Genomic DNA, 16,854 nt, shown 5'->3' on the forward strand with positions numbered 1-16,854 from the left:
GTCCTCAGTTGCCAGCCCTTTCCACGTGCGCCTCCGTACCTCTGCACTTCCGCACCTCCTCTGAGTCTCAGTGTGCTTTTCTCTTTCCTTCTAGTTGTAGAATTTCCACTCAGCCAGCCTTCCTGTGGTTCTGGATGATGTCCGTTTTGTCTTTTAGTTGTATTTTTGAATTTGTTGTGGGAGGCAGCAATTTCCAGTGTTTACCTATGCCGCCATCTTGGTTTCCTCTCACACATGTGTTTTGATCTGTCATTGTTGATCCTGAATTTGGTTGGCACTTCTATTATAGAAAAAGGGTGAATAGCAATATTAAAATATTTCTTCTAATTAATTTCCTTTCAATGTGTATGAATCCATGCACTGGGCCACTAGTTTTAGAATAAGCTTGTCAGTGTTTGCAAAAGCTTTTTGAAAGGAATTTCATTGAGCCTATAAATCAGTTTGGGAGAATTGACATGTTTACTATGTCAAGCCTTCTAATCCATGAACCTGGTATATCAACATTTACTGAGGTATTTGATTTCTTTCATCAGCATTTTGTGATTAATATTGTATGTGTTAAGTGTATATCTAAGAATTCAGTTTTTCAAAAAAATATATTTTTATTTACTTCAGAGAGGAAGGGAGAGGGAGAGAAAGATAGAAACATCAATGATGAGAGAGGATCATTGATCGGGTGCCTCCTGCACACCCCCTACTGGGGATCGAGCCCGCAACCCGGGCATGTGCCCTTGATTGGAATCGAACCAGGGACCCTTCAGTCTGGAGGCCGACGCTCTATCCACTGAGCCAAACCGGCTAGGGCCAGTTTTTTTTTTAATGATTGTAAATGATACTGTGTTTTTTAAATATTGTGTTTTTAGTATTGGTCTCTCATGTTCATTGTTAGTGTATATAGATGCAATTAATTTATGTGTGTTGATGTTATTTCCTCTGACCTTGTGGAGCTCACCTATAATTTCTAGGAGTTTTTAAATCCCATCCTGTTTTTCTTTATATTTTAGTTTTGGAATTGGATGATTTGGCAGCTTTAATTATGTTCTGGGTTGGTTTGGGCTAGATTTAAGGATTGGGGTGAAACCTGTTGTAGTGAGTAGAGCATAATTTACATATTGAGATAAATTATAATTTTATTTTTTTATTTATTGATTTTATAGAGAGTGGGGGAGGAAGAAGGAGAGAGAGAAAGAAACCTTGATTTGTTGTTCCACTTATTTATGTATTCATTGATTGCTTCTTGTATGTGCCCTGATCTTTGATCGAACCCACAGCCTTGGCGTATTGGGACAGTGCTCTATTATTTTTTATTTTTCTCTCATTTTGAGAAATGCTATTATGGAATATTGGTTAAGAGATCAGTTTCTGAAGCCAGATTGCTTGGCTTGAATACTGGCTCTGCCATTTAGTAGCTTGGGGTCTTGTATAAATTGTTTAACCCTTCTATGCCTCAGTTCCCATGTCTCTTAAAGGAGGGTATTAATAGTATTAACTTCATAGGGTTAAATAAGTTAAACATGAAGTGATTAGCACAGTGGCTGGCACAAAAAAAGTGTTAAATAAATGTTGCTTTATTATATAACAGATTTTTTGTCAACTTTAGTCAGCAAAGTATGTAATATTCATTTATGTTTAATCATTTTCTTTAATATAGAGATCACTATCCCTCAGAGTCCAATTTAATATGAAACTTTCCCCCTTTTTCTCCCACCCCATCTATTTTGGAATGTGAGATCCCAGAGAGGAGAGGAAAGGGAAGAGGAGTAGGACTAAATTTCACAGGAACTAAAGCCTACTGTGCTATATGTTCTACAAAATTCACCTCACTTAATTGTCAAGATATGTGGTATTATGCCTATGTTATAGATTTTATGGATGGAGAAGAAGCTAGGCCATTTTTTCTTAATGCTATATTGCCTTTTTACTGTCATTTTGTCAAACTAGGGTGGCTTGGTAAAGCCAGAGCCATCTCTTCTAGTACCTGTTGAGCTTCTTGCCTGGCTCTTTGATTTTCCCACAGGATTACTATGTATTATGTCTTTTGTCCCCACTCCCCCCACCAAAACACATGTCCCCATGGTTTACCCTTCTGTATCGAATGACAACCTGGTACCCACAAAAACAAGGGGGAAAGTTCGCAGCTTTAGACCCATCAATATCTTTTATTTGGTCTATGTGTCTCTTTCTATACAGTACCATACTGTTTTTATTATTATAGCTTTATAGTTTAAAATCAGGAAGTGTGATAACTTCTGGTTTTGTTCTTTCTCAGGATTGTTTTGGTTATTTAGTGTCTTTCTGGTTCCATACAAATTTAGGATTGTTTTTTCTATTTCTGTGAATTATGCCATTGGAATTTTAATAGGGATTGTGTTGAATGTATAGACTATAAGTAAAAATACCATTCTAATATTGAATTATAATTTTCTAATTTTGTCTATTTTCACCTTTGCCACACTGTTGTGTGCTTTCTTATGTTTTCCTGTAGCTTATTGGTGTCTTTTGAATTCAGCTTCAAGAACTCACAGTATTTCTTACAAGGCAGCTTTTGTTTGTCTGGGAAAGCCTTATTTTTCCTTTGTATTTGGTGAATAAAGTATTCCTAGTTGGCAGTTTTTTAAAATCTTTCAACACTTTCTCTTTTTTTGGTGAATGCATGTATGTATTTATATAAATCATAGTCTCATTTACATTTTATATAATTTATTTGGCTTATCTCTTCTCGTCCACTCAACCCCATATCGAGATAAGTCAGTCTGCTCCATGCCTTCATACTTTAGGTCTTATTTTATTTCAGTGACTCAGATTATTATTTGTATTTCCTATATTGTGACTTATTTGTTAATTTCCTTAACCCACTAATCTATTAGAGCTTGATGGTGTTCTTGTGGATGGTTAGTTTTATGTGTTTTAAAATATTAAGACTTTGTCATATTTGTTATAAATGTTTTTAATTTTTTTTCTTTTAAAGTAATTACTGGTTTTCTCTGTAAAGGAGTCTTAAACGGTGACATTTTTTTTCTTTATTTTTTCCATTATCATTTATCCCCTATAGCTTATGCTAAGTGAAATAAGCTAGTTAGAGAAAGACAACTAATATGATTTCACACATATGTGGAATTTTATTAATAAACTAAAATCTAATTTTTGTATACTATAAAGATACATAGCCCTATCCGGTTTGGCTCAGTGGATAGAGCGTCGACCTGGGACTGAAGGGTCCCAGGTTCGATTCTGGTCAAGGGCATGTGCCTTGGTTGCGGGCACACCCCCAGTAGGGGGTGTGCAGGAGGCAGCTGATCGATGTTTCTAACCCTTTATCCCTCTCCCTTCCTCTCTGTAAAAAAAAATCAATATATATTTTCTAAAGATACATAAAAATTTTAGTAACTTTCTGAATTAACAGTTTGGGCCCGAGGTATTAACTCTTATGGGGTGCTGTATATTTTGTTCATATGATTGTGTTCCTTTGGCTATTTAGAAACTCAGTATTTGCTGGATGAATGACTGCATTTCTGATAGGTATTTACCTCTCCTCTCTTTCACTGATTCTTTCTCTTTCTATCTCCGCTCCTCTTCTCAAAGTTGTTTTTATTTATTTATTTACTTTTTCTTTCTGTTGAAGTTGTTTTTATTTTTATGCTTCAAGCAGTGGTTTTCAACCAGAGACAGTTCTCTCTCCTTCCTAGAAGTCATTTGGCGATGTCTGGAGATATATTTGCTTTATCACAACTTGGTGGTGGTGGGGTGTTACTAGCAACTAGTGGGTAGAGGCCAGGGATGCTGCTGAACACTCTAAAATATAGAGATAGTCTTCGATCATGAAGAATCATATGCCAAGGTGTCAGTAGTTCTGAGGTTAAGAAACCCTGCTTTAAAGTAACATGTCTTTTCCTCTATCTACTTGCAAAATATGTATAGAAAAAAGCAAAGCAGAAGTAATTAATGCTTGATTGTTTCAAGGAACTCCAAGCAGTAAGGAATGTTTGATTAAAGAGGGAAGTTTACTGGAGTCCCAAAGTTATGGTGCATGCTCTTCCCAATGTAGAATTGTGGACATTTTTAGAGCTTGGGAGCTGTCAAAGAACACTTCTTTAGTGCTGTCAAAAAGAAAGTCTCTTACCTGTTACTAATGCTTATGGATTTTCTACCATTATTTATTCAGTATCTCTTAGTGTTACATAAATACTCAGTTCTATATTTCTTATGATATACATGCAAAGTTTTGTTTATTGCTATTCATCATTCATTTTTTTGTCATTTTGTCAGTTTAAAATGGCCAATGGATCTACCTTTGCCTGAAAAAAGACTTCATTGCTCTTAAGATTGATTCATTGAAAGGTTTCTTGTTTTGTTTTTTTTAATATATTTTATTGATTTTTTACAGAGAGGAAGGGAGAGGGATAGAGAGTAGAAACATCGATGAGAGAGAAACATCGATCAGCTGCCTCCTGCACACCCCCCACAGGGGACGTGCCGGCAACCAAGGTACATGCCCTTGACCCGAATCGAACCTGGGACCCTTGAGTCCGCAGGCCGACGCTCTATCCACTGAGCCAAACCGGTCAGAGCAAGTTTCATGTTTTTTATTGTGGCATGGTTCTGATTATACTAATCCAGCTACAACTCAATTCTTGCCTTTTGTCTTGCTTTAACATAAAGCTATTATCATTTATCCTATACTAGAGGCCTGTTGCATGAAGAGATTCGTGCAATAGGCCTTCCCTTCTCCTGGCTGCGGGCACCAGTTTTCCCCCGGCACCCGGGACCCAGGCCTTCACTCTGGCCGGAGCCGCCTTCCATCCTCCCTCTTCACTGCTCCGGCTTGCCTTCAGTCTTCGCTCCGCTGCTTGGAGCCTACGTATGCAAATTAACCGCCATCTTTGTTGGTGGTTAATTTGCATATCACACTGATTAGCCAATGGGAGGCGTAGCGAAGGTATGGTCAATTACCCTGTTTGTCTATTATTAGATAGGATTAACCGCCATCTTTGTTGGTGGTTAATTTGCATATCGCGCTGATTAGGCAATGGGAGGCGTAGCAAAGGTATGGTCAATTACCCTGTTTGTCTATTATTAGATAGGATTATTTATACACTGTGGCAAAATGTCACCTTGCTTCAAGGTGACTTTGAGCTTATAGGGATCTTATATTTTGATTAAAATATAATGTGTTTGATGTTGAATATTTTCAGTCTATTCTGGAAGGCTGGAGGAATCAGAGCAAGTGAGTGCTTGTAAATCTTTATATGGGGATCAAGACATTTAAGGGAAGTGAAAAGAATACAGGCAGTATTTGAAAGAGAATTGTGCAGACATGTGTTTCATTCTGGCTCATTTTTAATAAAATTAACTACAAGGCAAAAAACAAACAAAATGGAGACAGGATCTAAGATGACCTCATAGTAGAGGAAGCCTTAAAGTTCATTGGTGTAACTAGAGAGAGACCCTACAGTTTCAGAAACCAAAAAGACAAGAACCTATAAACAAGCCTAGAAAGAATTGTTACTGAGAACCTATGTGGTGTCATGGCTTCCTTTATCTTTTCACTATATAAATCCTCTTATATTACTGTTGAATTTTTAGGGACAGCTATAGATGGGGTGGATGTGTGTGAGGACAGGAAAATTATATAATGTTTAAGATATATTATATTTAACAAAAAATAGTTTTATTCTAAAATTCCTTCATTTTATAGTAAGATTTACCTATATATTTAAAGTAACAGTCTCCTTGACTATTGTGTACCAGGAAAGGCAAAATGGGAATGTACCTGAGAAACCATAGTAAGGCAAACAAAAAGTCAGACTTCTGGGATTTAAAAGAATGAGTGTTCTTAATGCTTTGCAGTAGTGAACTTGAGTTCATAAAATCATGAAATGTATAATGAAATTTAGACTTCTCACATGATAGAATTGCTGTGGTATGTGTACCCTGTTTTATCTCATCTTAATATTAATGATTTAACTTCCTGAAGTAGGTTTCACTTTTAGGTTTTAAGAAGTGAATCTCTTATTTTATGTTTTCCAGTGAATATCACCTCTGCCAGGCAATTAACAGGATGTAGTCGCTTCAGCCATATTTTCCCTTCATCTGCTTACCAGCACATTAAGATGCATAAGAGAATTCTGGGGCACTTGTCATCTGTCTACTGTGTAGCATTTGACCGAAGTGGGAGAAGAATTTTTACAGTGAGTGTAAAATTTGTCTTTTTCTCATTCTATATAAGTTAATGAATGTGAACTATAATGTCGCCTATCTTTAGAGAAATTTTAATAAATTTTCAGAAGGCCTTATAGTTTAGAGGTGGTTAATTTATATGAAACAAGTTTTATCTACTCAATTTCATTTACATTTTAGCAAATATTTATTAATATGCATTTTCCATTTGTCACTTAGTGTAACTGTTGCCAATTCTGCTTAATTAATGATTACATCATTCTTATGGTCAAATAGTTAAACTATACTACACAGTACTGAAGATTACAGTTATTGTGTATATCTTTCTTTGACTTTAGTATTGGTTATATTTAAAGTTGGGTTTTCATTAAGAAGAGTATACTGTGTGATTTTGAGCACAAAATTGTAGCACACTAATATTTCCAAGAAAAGGCTTATTAGCCTCATTACTTTAGTACTAAGTTAATACAAAACTGTAGGTAATGGCCTAATTTTATTTATTTTTTTGTTTTGTTAATTTTCACCTGAGGATATCCCCCCCCCCATTGATTTTTAGAGAGAGTGGAAGGGAGGGAGGAGGAAGAGAGAGAGCAATTGGTTGCCTCCCGCACTCACCCCAAAAGGGGCTGGGGATCCAACCTTTAACCCAGGTATGCACCCTTGACCGGGAATTGAAACCATCACCATTTGGTATGCAGGTGATGGTCTAACCACTGAGCCAGACCAGTGAGGGCTGGCCTAATTTTTTTTTTTAAATTTCTATGCTATAACTAAGGAAGTTGTTTGTATTTTGAGAAAGTGTAATTCCTTGGAGTTCATTACAAAGTCTTTCATGGATATTTGCAAGACTCCAAATGCATCACGTAAGTATTTGTTTATTAATGATCACAATGAAGATGATGATTGCCATCTTGCTATAAATAGATAATTATTAAGTAACTTATCTATAATAATAAAAACATAATATGCTAATTAGACTGGACATCCTTCCGGACGACCTTCCAGATGAAGCCAGGGCTGCAAGGGAAGCCCAGGTCCCGGGTGCTAGAGGGAAGCTGGTGCCGGCAGCTGGGGGAAGGAAGGCCTACTCTTGCATGGATTTCATGCATTGGGCCTCTATTTTCCATAATGGGGTAGAATTGCTTTTTACTATTTTTTTTTAATTTTTTTATTAATTAAGGTATTACAAATGTGTCCTTATCCCCGCATTGTCACCCCATCCCCCCAGTCCTGCCCTCACCCTCACCCCCTGTTGTCCACATCCATCGCTTATGCTTATATGCATGCATACAAGTCCTTTGGTTGATCTCTCCCCCTTACCCCCACCTTCCCTCCCTTCCCTCTGAGGTTTGAGCATCTGATCGATGTTTCTCTGTCTGTAGATCTGTTTTTGTTCATTGGTTTATGTTGTTCATTATAATCCACAAATGAGTGAAATCATGTGATATTTATCTTTCTCTGACTGACTTATTTCACTTAGCATAATTCTCTCCAGCTCCATCCATGCTGCTTTGTACTATTTTTAAAGCTCTTTAGAAATTATCAATAGGAAGTTAAAAATATTTTCACCAGAGATTATCAAGAAAAAGCCTCATGTTTACTGAGAAATGCATGTAGACTTTGGGTTACATTTTTAAGTATTTGTAGAATAAATATTCAAGCAATTAAGAAAAAAAAAAAGGCAGAGATACGTAATCCTAAAATTTTTTTTAGTTGGCAGGGATTGATAGTAGTTTGAGGAGCTCTCACAAATACCATTGCCAGTTTGGACAATGCTTTGTCACTGCTATCATTTGAACATCATTTATATTTGCTACTGGATCCATATTATCTGGAGAGGAGAGACTAAAAAGTAAAGGCTTAGGAGTGACTTAATAAAATCTTCCCTTTGTTTCTCCGGCTTTTGGGGGGAAGAGGAAATATCTGCTTCATTGTAAATCTTCTGTCCTTTCATGTTGCCATAGGGTTCAGATGACTGTTTGGTGAAAATTTGGGCAACAGATGACGGACGCCTCCTTGCTACACTTCGAGGGCACTCTGCTGAAATATCTGACATGGCTGTAAACTATGAAAACACTCTTATTGCTGCAGGCAGCTGTGATAAGGTTGTAAGAGTGTGGTGTCTTCGAACTTGTGCACCAGTAGCAGTCCTTCAGGGACATTCAGCTTCTATTACTTCCATTCAGGTGAGAAAATGAAAAGATGACCTCTAACATATGTAATAAGGATGAGAATTCTCTTGTTTTTTGTTATATTGTGTTGATAATATTATAAAGAATGGCCGACAGAAAAATGTTGACCTCTTAAGGGCTTTGTTCCTACCCTGCAGACATGTATTTTTTAAAGTTATTGTTTCATATAAATCCATTCCCTTTAGAAATAAGTTAAAAGGGAACTAAATAGGTTTTTTAAATATAGTGTGAGGCATCTTATTTGCCTCGCTCATATTTATGAAGAAGGGAGAAGCTTATAAATGCTTTTGGGAGTAATACTAATAATACCTGTTAGTCAGGATATAAACAGGTTCTAACTTGAATATTGGCACATTTTGTGTTAACATTTAATCCAAGATGCTTTTCAGTCAGATTTAGAAAGAGAGAGAAGTTTCATGTTAGAAAAAATTTTATTCTTAGTTTCAGCTTGATATTTCACATAGAGTACATTGGCTTCTTTTAAATACTTTATCATATAATGTTTTTACCAGGTGTTAGTAGTGGAAGTTCTGGATGCCCCCTAAAGAACTTTTATTTAATCAAACTAAGCTGAACTTTTGCCCTCTTTGTGTTGAGAGCAAAATAGAGGACTCCTTCTGAAAAGGTCTTTTATTCTTTGGTCAAGGAGATCACTTTTGTGGATGATATAATTACTTCAATTTACTTATTCTTTAGTTGCTAATAAGTATGCCGGTCATTTTGTGTGTGTGTTATTTAAATAATGTATTATTTGTTTATGAGGAGCTAGCAAGGATTGGGTTCAATATAACATATTGAATTTGAAAAACTTTCATGTCAAATTTTTGATCAGTTGGAATTATTTCATAGATTTTGTTTTGAGAGATTTCCAGGTACTTTTGTTCCCACCATTCTATCTGACAGTATTATTTCTGGAATTTGGAGGTACTTTTATATAACATAAAAATGACTTTATACTGACAGAATGTTTATGATACTGCTTGATTCCTTCATAATTTCATTTGCTAGTTTCTATCTCATTTTGTTTACATGTGGGAATTCCCTAGAGATCCATGGGACCTCTTCTCTATCACATTTTTTTCCTTATTGATTGTATCAAGTCTCATGGCTTTGAATTTCATCTTTAGGCTGATGACTCTCAAATTTATCTTTGTGTCTTGGGACCTGTCATTTAGCTCCATACTTGTATATTCAACTACGCACTTACGAATGTCTACTACACATCTCAAAGACACCATATTTAAAATTGAACTCCTGTCTTCCTTCCTCAGATCTGATCCTTCCAAAGCTTTCCACATCTAAACAAATGACAGTTTAATCCTTCTAATTGTTCAGAGTAGTTATCCCAGACCTTTTCTTTATCTTATATCCCATGTCTAAGTTGTTAGCAAATTATGATGGCTCTACCCTCAGAATGTGTCTAGAATCTGACAAATTCTCATGACCTCCATCTTACTACCCTATTTTAATTATCTCTGATGAGATTGAAATAGACTTCTAACTGATCATCTTACTTCTTCTCTTTCCTCTCTCTTACCCCAGTCTAGCCTCTGCATAACAGACTAAGTGATTTTAAAATGGAAGTTAAATCATGTAACTGCTGCTCAGAACCTTCAATAGTTTCCAGACTCAGAGTTAAAGCCAAAGAAAGTCTGTTTTTAAAATCATTTTTCAATTATAGTTGACATACAATATTATATTAGTTTTAGGTGTACCCTCCAGTGATTAGACATTATATAACTTACCAAGTGATCATCCCGATATATGTCATGCTCATCTGACACCATACATAGTTATTAAAATATTATTGACTATATTCCTTATGCTGTACTTTACATCCCCCTGACTATTCTGTAATACCAACTTATACTGCTTAATCCCTTCACCTTTTTCACTCATCCCTTTAACCCCCTCCCATCTGGCAACTGTCAAAATGTTCTCTGTATCAACAAGTCTCTTTCTGTTCTACTTGTTTATTTTGTTTTTTAGATGCAAGGCGGGTGCCAACAGGGGCCCTGTTATTGCTCCGCCTGCTGGTCACCCCCACAGATTGGCCCTGATCGCCGGCCAGGCCTAGGGACCCTCATATATTGGGAACATTCCTTTAGATTTAAAAATTAAAACCTGGCAAGGCTACTCTAACACCGAAAAAACAGGATGATGCAGTGATGACCTGCATGGACTCTGGCTTGCACATTTTGTGGTCAGCCCTGATTCTGACACTTATAACTGTGTGAAAAAGCCAATTACTTAACTTCTCTCTGCTTCAGTTTTTCCACCCACACGATGGGGAAAATGGTACTACTGCCTCAGAAGGATCATGTTATGTACTACTTTTTATAATCAGGGCAAAAAAATGTAGCTTCCCATACAACAGCAAGATCCTTTCACCTGTATGAAAAGTATGGTCACTGGTGCATGCAGCATCCCAGATTGTGAGAGGGATGTCTGACTGCTGGTTTAGGCCTGACATCCCCCAATGGGACCCAGATCACAAGAGGATGCAGGCCGAATTTCATGCACTGTGCCTCTGGTAGATAGATATGTATTTACTGCCATTTTATTGTTCATATTTTTAAAATGCTTTTTAAAAAAATCCTCATCCAAGGATATTTATTCCATTGCTTTTTAGAGGGGGGGGGGAGACAGAGAGAGAGAAACATCGATGTGAGAGCAAGACATCAATTGGCTGCCTCCTGTACACACCCCATCTGGGGCCAGGGATCAAGCCTGAAACCGAGGTACATGCCCTTGACTGGAATCGAACCTGGGACCCTTCAGTCTGAGGGCCAATGCTCTTATCCACCGAGCCAAACTGGCTAGGCTATTGTTAATATTTTTGATCTTTTTATTTTCCTCTTAAACAAAGACCCTTTAACATTTCATGTAATACTTGTTTGGTGGTGATGAGCTTCTTTAGCTATTTCTTATCTGGGGAGCTCTTGATATGTCCTTCAATTCTAAAATGATAGCTTTGTTGGGTAGAATAATTTGGTTTTAGGTCCTTGCTTTTCACTGCTTTGAATATCTCTTGCCAATCTTTTCTTGTGCTGTGTCTAAGATTCTCTCCCTGTCTTTAAACTTTTGCATTTTAATTATGATGTGTCTTGGTGTGGGCCTTTTTGGGTTTATCTTGTTTGGGACTCTCTGAGCTTCCTGGACTTGTATGTCTATTTGCTTCAACAGGTTAGGGAAGTTTTCTGTCATTAGTCTTTCAAATAGGTTTTCATTGTATTGCTTTCTCTCTTCTTCAGGCAGCCCCATGATGTGAATGTTGGTACACCTGAAGTTGTACCAGAGGCTCCTTACACTATCATTTTTTAAAATTCATTTTTCTTATTTTAAATTTATTTTTGTTGATTTTAGAGAGGAAGGGAGAAGGAGAGAGATGGAAACATCAGTGATGCGAGAGAATCATTGATCAGCTGCCTCCTGCATGCCCCTTATTGGGGATCAAGCCTGCAACCTGGACATGTGCTCTGACGGGGAATCAAACTATGACCTGGTTCATAGGTTGATGCTCAACTATTGAGCCACGCCAGCTGGGCTAATTTCTTTCTTTTTTATTTTTCTGTTCTGATTGTTTTTTGCTTTCTTACATTCCAAAGTGCTGATTTGATCCTCAGCTTCATCTTCTCTACTGTTGATTCTCTGTAAATTTTTCTTCATTACAATTAGTTTATCCTTTATTTCTGGCTGGTTCTTTTTTTTTTAAATTTCTTTATTGGTTAAGGTATTACAAATGTGTCCTCATTTGGTTAGGCTTATATGCATGCATACAAGTCCTTTGGTTGATCTCTCCCCTTTCCCCCCACCCTCCCCTACTTTCCCTCTGAGGTTTGACAGTCTTATTACTGCTTCTCTGTCTCTGGATCTATCCCTTTTCATCAGCCTATGTTGTTCTCTGTATTCCACAAATGAGTGAGATCATGTGGTATGTATCTTTCTCTGACTGGCTTATTTCACTTAGCATAATGCTCTCCAGTTCCATCCATGCTGTTGCAAATGGCTGGCTGGTTCTTTTTATGGTTTCTATGTCCTATTTTTATGCTGTTGAAATTCTCATTAAGTTCATCTACTCTTCTACTAAGTTCATTGAGCATCCTTAAAGCAGTGTTTTGAACTCTGCATCTAGTAGATTACTTGTCTTATTCTTTTTCCAGAGTTTTGTTCTATTCTTTGATTTGGGACGTGTTTCTTTACCTCCTCATTTTGGCAGCCTCCCTGTGTTTCTTTCCATGTATTAGGTAGAGCTGCTATGTCTCCCCAGCTTGGTAGAGTGGCTTTGTATAGTAGGTCTTATAGGGTATAGTGGCACAGCCTCCCCATTCACCCAAGCTGGGCACTCCAGGTACGACCCCCTCCACCCCCCCGCTGTGTGGGCTGTGTACACCCTCCTGTTGTAGTTGAGCCTTGATTGCTGTTGGCACGTCAGTGGAAGGGTTCTACCATGAGGGTGATTGGCTACAAGGACTGGCTACAACCAACTTGGAGGATTAATTGTCCAGGGCCCCACCCCATGGTGTAGGACTTACATCAGCAGTGTTCTTGTGCCCATTAAGTCTGCTTCTTGAGGTTATCTCTTATGGAGGAGATTGAGTGGTGCTTCGATGTGCTCTAAAACTGTCTACTTTGTACACTGGCTCTTGGGATCCTGGCAGGTAAAGGCTGAGGTCAGCTGCCAACTGTGCTCTGTTCAGGGCTTCTCAACATGAGCTATAGATGGCTGCTACTGTGCTGGGTTTGGTGGTGCCCATGTGTGCCAAGCTGCGAACTAAGGCTGGCTATTTCTTGTGGACGGTCTGGGGTCATGTAGGGAGAAGTATAGGGCATGCCAAGGCCAAATGCTACTCGTTTGAGAGACTTTTGGGAAGTCTGAATCTTGAGCCAAGATAGGCCGTTCTTATGAAAAACTAGAAACATCTTGGGTGGGCCCACAAGTTGGATGGGGTGGGATATCAGGGAACCACCAGGGTGGGGCAAATAGTGATAGCCAGGTTGATGGAGACTCAGGAATGGTGCCCACCTACAAGCTGTGTGGGGGGCTCAGAAAAGGAACAACAGCCTCTGCCAGCACTTCTGTCTGGGAGAAAGATGCCTGGGAGAAAGCTGTCCCCGTTCCGTAGCTCTGGTCCTGATGCCAGACATTTTAGTTCCTCCTTGTATGTCCCTGGTGCCTTTCAAGCTACTGTTTGTGCCCCCAGCAGCCTTCCATTGCACTCAGCCACAATCCTTGTGGTTTTATTATTTGCTTTATTTTTTATTTTTATTGATTTTTTTGGGTTTTTATCCTATATAATAAAAGAGCTAATATGCTAATTAGACCGAACAGCAGAATGACCATCCAGACGACCTTCTGGACGACCTTCCAGATGAAGCTGGGGCTGTGAGGGCCTGCGAGGGCCAGCTGAGGCAGCCTGGGTTGCGAGGGCCGAGTCCCTTGCACGAATTTCATGCATCGGGCCTCTAGTTGATTAATTTAATTATAGATTTCAGATATACAATTCTATAATACATCATCTGTATATTGTATTGTGTGTTCACTACACCAAGTCCAGTTTCTTTTCATCACCATTTATCCCTCCTTTACCCTCTTCTACCTCCCCCACTCCCCTTTCCCTCTGGTAAGCACAGTACTTTTGTCTTTGTCTATGAGTTTATTTTTCAGCTAGAAGTTATGGGGACTTTTCTTCCTGGCACTGGAACTCTGAACTTGGGCACCTGGTATGTGGCTGGAATCCTTCCTCCTCAGGGGGACCTCTGCAGCCAAGACATCCCTCTTGATTTTTATCTGCCACATATGGTGTGGGACCATCCTGATCTTTGTCTCTACCCCTCCTACCAGTTTAGATATGACTTCTTCTTTATGTCTTTAGTTGTAGGACTTCGTTCAGATAGATTTCTGGCAGTTCTGAATGATAGTTATTCTGTAGTTTACTTGTTATTTTGATGTGGTTGTGTGAGAATGCAAGTATCACATTTAACTATGCCATCACCTTGACCAGAAGCACAAAGCCAAAGTGTGTGTGTGTGTGTGTGTGTGTGTGTGTGTGTGTGTACACTATTGATTTCACAGTAGGGAGAGGGAGAGAGAAACATCAGTGATGAGAGAGAATCACTGATCAGCTGCCTCATGCACGCCCCTTACTGGGGATTGAGCCTGCAACCTGGGCATGTGCCCTGACTGGGAATCGAACCATGACCTTCTGGTTCATAGGTTGGCGCTCAATCACTGAGCCATGCCAGCTGGGCAAAACCAAAGTCTTTATAGTGACCCACAATACCTTACTTACATTCTCGGCCCCTTGCTGTTTGACCTACTTCACCTCTTTCTGCTTGTTTCCTCTTATTCTGCTTTATCAGCTACATTCTCTGCTTTTTTTTTTCCTCACCTGAGGATATTTTTCCATTGATTTTTAGAGAGAGTAGAAGAGAGAGGGAAAGACAGAGAAATATCGATGTGTTTACATCGATTTGGCTGCCTCCTGTACGTGCCCCGACCAGGGCCTGGGCCAGAGAGGAGACTGCACCCGAGGTACGCACCCTTGACCAGAATCGAACCTGGGACCCTTCATCCATAGGCCGATGCTTTATCCACTGACCCAAACTGGCTAGGGCTCCCTCTCTGCTTTTTAGACCTCTCTAGCTACACTCCTTCCTTTGCTTTTACTCTTTCATGGCTCTGGAATAGTCTTCAATGAATATTCACATGGCTTGTTCCTCAATATCTAAGCTCTTTGTGCAAATGTCACTTTGTCAGGGAGATCTTCTCTGACCACCTTACTACTTTGAAATTGTAAATTGTCATCCCCCCCACCAACATTTCGTATCTCCCCATAGTTTCATTTTTGTCCATACTAATGATCAATGTTTAGCATGCATTCTATATGCTTTATTTATTCGTTGCTAATTGTCTCTATTAACATTATGCTATATTATCCTTCCCGTTTCTTTTTCTGAAAAATTTAGATAAAATGGTATGATGTTAGTAGTGGTTGCTTCTGGGTGATGGGATTATAATTAGCTTTTATTCTGTTTTTCTATATTTCCTAAATTTTCGTCAATAACTACGTATTTGTATTTAGAAACACACATATAAGTGTTTTCTTTGTATAATCTCTAACATGATTTCTCATTTAAAAACAATCCAGTTAAGGTACATTGATGGGCTATATCATCCTTTGTGTTTGATGAAGCAGTTTAAATATAATGGGAATAATAAATTTTTTCTTGAAACTTAATAAAATTATACTATTTCATACTTAATTGTCTCTTTCCTATATATCAAAGATCAGCAAATTTATTGGCCAGTTAGTAAATATTTTAGGCCTTGCAGGGCATATTATCTCTGTTGCAACTAAACTGTTATTGGGTGCAAAAGCAGCCATAGACACTGTAAGTTGATGTATTCCAATAAAACTTTATTTAGAGAAACAGGCACCAATTTTGATTTGGTATGTGAGCTGTAATTTGTAGACTCCTGTGGATTAAACTTTCTAATGGAAGCTCCTCTATCTCAGAAGTGAAGATATAAACATGCTACTTCAGTATTGGTTTATTTTACTGTGCATCAACTGTTAATGGATAATATTAATTAATAATTTTTCTTTGGTTTTAACTCTAGTCATTCGAAGTACTATGCTTCCAAAAAAAAACTAAAGAAATGATTTCTAATATCTATAATGATCATTTCCTTTTTATTTAAGTTCAGGATTTATTTAAACTTTATGCATCTTGATCCTTAGTCGTCATTTCAGTGAAAGGTGTATATTTATCTCTGTTTGGGATTTTAAATCTCCCAGGCATTCTGGAGACTGTGGTTTGATTTTCAACTTTTTTCCTTGTCCCAGGCATCATGAAACCAGTGGCTTTTCTCTTTGCGATTTTTTTTTTTGGAGGACATGTAAAATACTGAAAATTAGAGCTTGAGAATCCTACATGATAAATGGTCTACCTAGGGTAGAAGTCATACTTTAAATAGGCAACTTAAATATATTGTTTAATCTATTTTTCCCACAGTGATATGAACACAAATTTCATCTAGTTTACATTATCCATAAAAACAAATAAAAATGATTTAAATTTTAAAAGGACTAAATTGACATTGTACGTCATTGAAGTAACTGTTTAAACAAACTATTAAAACTCAAATACTTAGATGTTAGCTACCTAATCATTGATTATAGATTTACTTCTGATGCCCTATTCATATGGAACTAAAAGTTTCATAATTATTGCTCTATAAGCATATATTTAGCAGATTTGTAATGGTTTAACTAGTAATGACATTGAGTTTTTTTTCTCCAATAAAAGTATTGAAGTAGCCCTGACTGGGTGGCTCAGTTTGTTGGAGCATCATCCCATACAGAGGTTGCTGTTTCAATTCCTTGTCAGGGCACATACCAAGGTTGCAGTTTTGATTCCAGCTTGAGGAACGGGTGGGAGGCAACCAATCTATGTTTCTCTCTCTCTCTCTCTCTCTGTC

General features: G+C 37.9%; 1 protein-coding gene across 2 annotated transcripts in view; it reads left to right on the plus strand.

The window, feature by feature from the left end:
* BRWD3 (bromodomain and WD repeat domain containing 3) overlaps positions 1-16,854 on the plus strand; it is a 138,356-nt gene that overhangs the window by 47,782 nt on the left and 73,720 nt on the right. For both annotated transcript variants that reach the window (XM_005873239.2, XM_014545330.1), the window contains 2 exons: positions 6,028-6,188; positions 8,142-8,363. In XM_005873239.2, coding sequence (XP_005873301.1) covers positions 6,028-6,188; positions 8,142-8,363 — 383 coding nt within the window. The remainder of the gene's footprint in view (positions 1-6,027; positions 6,189-8,141; positions 8,364-16,854) is intronic.

The sequence above is a fragment of the Myotis brandtii genome, unplaced genomic scaffold (genome assembly GCF_000412655.1).
Source record: "Myotis brandtii unplaced genomic scaffold, ASM41265v1 scaffold40, whole genome shotgun sequence".
In the NCBI taxonomy this organism is placed as follows: domain Eukaryota; kingdom Metazoa; phylum Chordata; class Mammalia; order Chiroptera; family Vespertilionidae; genus Myotis; species Myotis brandtii.